The 6,506-nt window shown below is 46.2% G+C and overlaps 1 protein-coding gene and 1 pseudogene across 1 annotated transcript; both read left to right on the top strand.

Annotated features, from left to right (window-relative positions):
* The first annotated feature begins 3,794 nt into the window (after window positions 1–3,794).
* LOC142246275 (histone H1.3-like) lies at window positions 3,795–4,430 on the top strand (annotated as a pseudogene).
* Window positions 4,431–5,127: 697 nt separating this feature from the next.
* LOC142246274 (histone H3) lies at window positions 5,128–5,553 on the top strand. Its single transcript, XM_075319309.1, has one exon. It carries the CDS (start codon window positions 5,143–5,145, stop codon window positions 5,551–5,553), a length of 411 nt encoding a protein of 136 aa, XP_075175424.1. The 5' UTR covers window positions 5,128–5,142.
* The last annotated feature ends 953 nt before the right edge of the window (window positions 5,554–6,506 follow it).

Genomic DNA, 6,506 nt, shown 5'->3' with positions numbered 1-6,506 from the left:
CTCCAACAGCTCAAAGAAAACACAATTCTTGTGTGATGTCAGTGCTGGTTCCTCATTCGCTTTTATCGGGTGCTGCCCCGCCCTCCCTTCTCACCATTGGATGGATCTAAAGCCTCTTGTTTAGTGAAGACACCAATGAGATGCAGCGGGCGCAGCCTATGACACTCCCAGATATCATAGGCTGCGCCCGCTGTGCAGACGACTGTATATATCATACACACTGCTGTATACACTGAATTTAAATAAAACGGAAATAAATACAGTTTTAGAAACAAAACTACATACTCATAGATTTTCTTTGGTTTTTAACTTTAGAAAAGCTCTTTTGCTTTTTTGGGGTTCAGCACGGGCCTAGTTTTGCTATATCCGTCTTGAACTTCTAATGTAAAGAGAGGGAGGGCACTACCCCATAATATGGGGTCTCTTATGGCAGAAAGACTAATTCAGAAAGAAAAGCAAGGAAAGAATGCCATACAACAAGGATCACCATGCATAACTGTAAAATAACAATCTGTATAAAGTGTAGAACACATGACACAACAAATGAGTAACACAAAAAAAAAAATCCAAATGATGCTTGGTGTCCCTTATCAACAGATAAATAGAATAAAAGTGTGTGTATATATAGATATAGCCAGCCACAAAATTGTACAAATTATACTCCAACAGACCATGCAATAGTGCCTGCTAATAGCAAATGTGGTATTATATAGCGCATTTTGCCCATATGTGCTTCTAATGGTTTCTGACCAAGTGTTTTGTTCTCCGTGGACTTGACTTATCTCCATCTTGCTTCTCGCCTATAGATGGTCTGTATTACATGCATTTTTACCTTGCAACTGCTTATCGCTCACTTGAGCAGTTTTTCATGTACATTGCCGTCATTATTTATCTCCGTTCATAGGGGTCAATAGCACCTACAGATATGCATATTGATTTTTTTTGCGAATTAGCGTCTTTGTCCGTTATCCGTGATTTATTCATGGGGTGTTTTGTTCACTCCCATTTACAATAGACATTTCCCCGCACTTCTTATCTTGATCTTTTGTTGGCTTGGATCAAACCAAACACATATTTGCTGTTAGCAGGCATTATTGCAAGGTCTGCTGAAGTATGATCTGCGTAAATATATATACATTATATATATATATATATATATATATATATATATATATATATATATATATATATATATATATATATATATATATATATATATATATAAAAACAACGACAGAGCAAAGTCCAGCAATAACGTGAGCAATTCGGGATGCTGTTAAAAAAAAAAATTCTTTCTGGAAATGGAAAGAATTTTTTTTTAACAGCATCCTAGATTGCTCACGTTATTGCTGGACTTTGCTCTGTTGTTGTTCACATTTGTATGGATGGACTCCTACATCCTGATCCGGACACAAAGGAGTTAACCAGGTCAGCTGAGGTTCCAGGTGGCTCACAGGAGTGAGCTGTTCTACATTGTTGGACATATATTTTTTATATATATATATATATATATATATATATATATATATATCTTTCAATCTATTTATCTATTGCTAACGGATACCTAGGCACCATTTGGATGTTTTTTGTAATTGTTTTTAATTTGTGTCATGTGTTCTAATACAGATTGTTATATTACAGTTCTACATGGTAATGCTTGTTTTGTGGCATTCTTTCCTTGCTTTTCTTCTTGAACTTCTCCTTCACTTTGGATGCTTTCTTCTAAGGCACCTTGTCATCTGATGAAATGTTATTCCACATCTCTCCTACTTTCTTTGCAATGTCCCCAATGGTCAGACCTGGCCGCTCTCCTTTCACTTCAGGACGGAAGTTGGAGCAAAACAAAAAGAAAGCAGAGGGTGGTCTCTTTAGTGCATTTGGGTCCTTAAACATCTTTTTTCTTTCTTTTTGGTGTCATGTAAGCTTAGATTTCTCGTTGATAATGAACCTTGTCAGATTTCTCCATGTCTTCAAACCTTCCCTGCTCTTTAGCAGATAGTCTTCCACCGTTCGGAGCACTTGTTAGAGAATTGTTAAAGTTCACAGATGCATCAGGAAGATGTTCCGTGTGCTCTTCTCTGCAAGTCTGCAGAAAGTACGCATAAGAGGAAATTGTACTGTATACACTGCATGTACTGCTGTATATACTGGAAATACTGCTGCCTATTCTGTACACACTGTAAACTGCTGCATATAATGTGCACACTGCTTTATTATTATAGACACAAATAAGACTGTTGATGTGTGATGTGCTTTTTGTGCAGTCTGTCCATTGTATACAGCTGTGCTCTGTGCTAATTCTGCATTTTTGGTCTGTGCTTCTTCCTCCGTATTTTACCTTTTGCACAATAGTTGGTGTCAGATGGGTGAATTAATATTTCAGTGATCACACAGGGCTTTTCCTGTTTTAGATGGGGGAGTGAGTCGCATTGAGAAGCCCTCGTTTCAAACTGCTATATATACTGTACACACTGCTGTATATATTGTATACTGCTGAATATCTTCAACACACTGCTGTGTATACAGTACTGTACACACTGCTGTATGTCATGTATGCACTGCTGTATATAGTGTATACATTACCGTGTAGCCTGAACACACTGCGCAGAATGCTGTATATCATGCACACACTGCTGTATATCATGCACACACTGCTGTATATCATGCACACACTGCTGTATATCATGCACACACTGCTGCATATCATGCACACACTGCTGTATATCATGCACACACTGCTGTATATCATGCACACATTGCTGTATATCATGCACACACTGCTGTATATCATGCACACACTGCTGTATATGCTCTATACACTGCTCTATTATTATTATGGACACATAAGTTTGCTGATTGTGCAGTCTGTGCAGTATATACAGCTGTGCTGTGTGTGTTATGCATTTTGTGTCTCTGCTACTTCTTCAGTATTTCACCATTTCCACAGCAGTTTGTTTCACATACGTGAATTAATATTTCCGTGATTACACAGGGATTTTCCTGCTTTTAGATGATGGAGTGAGTCTCATTGTGAAGTCATCGCCTCATCACAGCTCTTCCCACCAGTACAGGCCTCAGAGATAAAAGCTTCACAGAGGATAAGACACAATATTCTGCAGGAGATTGCACTCATCTACCTATGGGCATGATCTACTAATGTGGAGACCTGGTTACCCCAATACGCTGCACACACGGGGTAGATTTATATTCCAGCTCAGGGGGGTGCAGGCAGCGGAGGCCATCGCCTGTGTTACCCTTCTGGGCTCTCAGCAGCTCCAGGTCGCCCGCACATGGTATAATCTGCAGCCTGTACGATATAAATTGTAGTGAAGATCCCCGTGGTGGTAACAAGGACCCGGAATAGGAGGACGAGCTCCCGCAGCAGTTTTATTTCCTCGGACACCTTAGTGATGAGCAGATCGGGAGGACGGCGGCGATGATCCCGGGACCTTCTCTCCGCTGTTTCCCGGCTTCTCTGTTAGTGACGGCTACAAACGCTCAGTGGAGATGTTGGAGGATGGGAAGTGCTGGAGAAAGCGCGCTCACCCGTCCGGCTGTAGCCGATAAAGGGCTTTTATCCCGGGCAGGGAAGCACAAGGGGAGAGCGGAGCTTCACTCTGGCACGGTCGGGAGAAGGCGGGGCCTGTGCTCAGTGTCAGCCAATAGAAGGTCAGGACGGTGCAGCTCAGCAGCCAATCAGTGCGCAGTAAGACTGTATATAGAACAGACGCCTCCAGCTCCGGCCTCAGTGTTTTCATCACAGATTTTTTTGTGTTTTATTTCCGCATCACACGATGGCAGAGACCGCACCAGCCGCCGCTCCTCCTGCCGCCGAACCGGCCGCCAAATCTAAGAAGCAGCCGAAGAAATCCGGGGCCGCCAAGAAAAGCAAGAAATCCTCCGGTCCCAGCGTCTCCGAGCTGATTGTCAATGCCGTGTCCGCCTCTAAGGAGCGCAGTGGGGTCTCTCTGGCCGCCGTGAAGAAGGTCCTGACTGCCCGAGGCTACGATGTAGAGAAGAACAACAGCCGGGTGAAGCTGGGCGTCAAGAGTCTGGTCACCAAAGGCGTCCTGCTCCAGGTGAAGGGCAGCGGCGCCTCCGGATCCTTCAAGCTGAACAAGAAGCAGGAGACCAAGGACAAGGTGGCCAAGAAGAAGCCAGCAGCTGCGGCCAAGAAACCCGCTGCAGCCAAGAAAGCGGCCAAATCTCCTAAGAAGCCCAAGAAGGCCCCGACCGCTGCCAAGAAGAGCCCGAAAAAGGCCAAGTAGCCCGCAGCTGCCAAGAAGGCGGCAAAGAGCCCCAAGAAGAAGGCGGCACCGAAACCCAAGAAGGTGACCAAGAGCCCGGCTAAGAAGGCGGCAAAACCCAAAGCTGCCAAGAGTCCGGCTAAGAAAGCGGCGAAAGCCAAGAAGCCCGCGGCTAAGAAATAAGCTGCAGCCGCCCTGATACTTCCTCACAAAGGCTCTTTTCAGAGCCAACACCTTGTCCCGGCAGAGCTGTGATCAGGAGCGGACATTGTATTTTCATTCTTCCGCACAGTGTCGCCATCTACAGGATCCCGCACACTGGTGTCACTATAGTGAGGGTTATTATTCCCCGGCTCTGGCGCTGTATTCCCGCCATATCACGTGTGCAGCTGATCACACCCGGCCGCGTCCTGCAGGTCACAGCAGCGGGAGTGATGCGCGTGTAATGAGCTCTTCTGTCGCTGCTCCCTTGTGAGCGCAGATTGGAGCCTACAAGTCACATGTACCCGCATCACCATCATCAGAATTTGGAGCCGGGAACATAGAAACCCGCGTTAGGATGTGTAGGAGGAGCGGCGCTGTACAGCTCTGCGGGAAGATACAAATACAGGCACATCGGCGGCTCCTGTAACACCCGCTGCTCTGATACATACACTACCCACAAGGGGGAGCTGCGGAGACCCCACCCGCATCTGTAGGGCGGGATTACTGGCCCTCAGGCTCCGCCTCCTGTGAGCAATGATTGGTCGCGGACATCACACCCTATTGGCAGCTTGTGTTATTTTATGAAATATCCAATGGGGTGCTCTGCATGAAGCGGGAAAACGAGCAGCAGAGTATAAATCTCCTGCTCTGCGCTGCTCCTCATCACATCTGTTCTCCTCTATACTGAGCTATGGCCAGAACTAAGCAGACCGCCCGTAAATCCACCGGAGGGAAAGCTCCCCGCAAGCAGCTGGCCACGAAGGCCGCCAGGAAGAGCGCTCCCGCCACCGGCGGAGTGAAGAAGCCTCACCGTTATCGGCCAGGCACAGTCGCTCTCCGTGAGATCCGCCGGTACCAGAAGTCCACGGAGCTGCTGATCCGTAAGCTTCCCTTCCAGCGCCTGGTAAGAGAAATCGCCCAGGACTTCAAGACCGATCTCCGCTTCCAGAGCTCGGCCGTCATGGCCCTGCAGGAGGCCAGCGAGGCTTATCTGGTGGGGCTGTTTGAGGACACAAATCTGTGCGCCATCCACGCTAAGAGGGTCACCATCATGCCCAAAGACATCCAGCTGGCCCGCCGCATCCGTGGGGAGAGGGCCTAGATCTGTCCTGCACCCCGAGTACAACACAAAGGCTCTTCTCAGAGCCACCACATCCTCCGAGACGAGCTAATATCTTCCATTCTGTCTTATGCCCCCTGGTTATCGCTGCTCGGTCTGCAGTTAGTGGGGGCTTCTTCCCTCAGAGCCGTTAAAAGTGTAGGCGGCAGAAGTGATGATTGTGGTGAGTTTTCATTCCCCACTGAATGTTACCTGCGCTCCCTGTATTGTTGCTCCGTTCCTCACACCCACTAAGACCTTTCTTCATTTTTTCCAGGAGTCTGATAGTAGCTGTGGGACTGGGGTGGGCGCAGTTCTTGTCTCCAGGTCACCACTGAGCGGGAATTTTCAAATTCCTTAACCAATCTTTAGTAAGTTACAGGCCTGCAGCTCCGCCCACATGTTAACCCTTCATAGTAATTTATGCCGCCGTTGTCAGCAACGATTAGCATTTTCTACCGTAATTCAACGTCATGGCCCCTCCTCTTTCCTTTGCTGATTGGCTCAAACAGAACTGTGAGGAAGTTTGAATTTCCCGCTCTTTGCCGAGTTCCTGCAGCCTTCTGTGCAGCTTCCTTTACATGTGACGTCTTCCCCATGAATTTTCCCTAAATAATGTGACCTCTTTTCCAGATCCTTTGTGTATTAATGTGATCAGTGAAATTCATGGTTGGAGACATAATGTGAGAATAAATTAAAATGGCTATTTTTATCACATGAATATGAGATCACAAAAGATCAGGTGACATCACGGATCTGAAGGGCAAAAGATTCAAGTAAAAAAAAAGTGTGCAGCCCACTTCCATCAGAATTGGAGCTCTATGAAGAAATATTAATAATCATTAACCAGATCTCAGTGGAATTCTCCTTACTGCACTGGAAAAAACCCATCTCTACCCATTATGAGCATGATGCCCCACACCGGTTATTATGGTGAAGATGGTTTGATCAACACT

Source organism: Anomaloglossus baeobatrachus, chromosome 7 (assembly GCF_048569485.1).
Source record: "Anomaloglossus baeobatrachus isolate aAnoBae1 chromosome 7, aAnoBae1.hap1, whole genome shotgun sequence".
Taxonomy (NCBI): Eukaryota; Metazoa; Chordata; class Amphibia; order Anura; family Aromobatidae; genus Anomaloglossus; species Anomaloglossus baeobatrachus.
The sequence above is the reverse complement of the archived record's forward strand: the minus strand, read 5'-3'. Positions and strand labels throughout refer to the sequence as shown.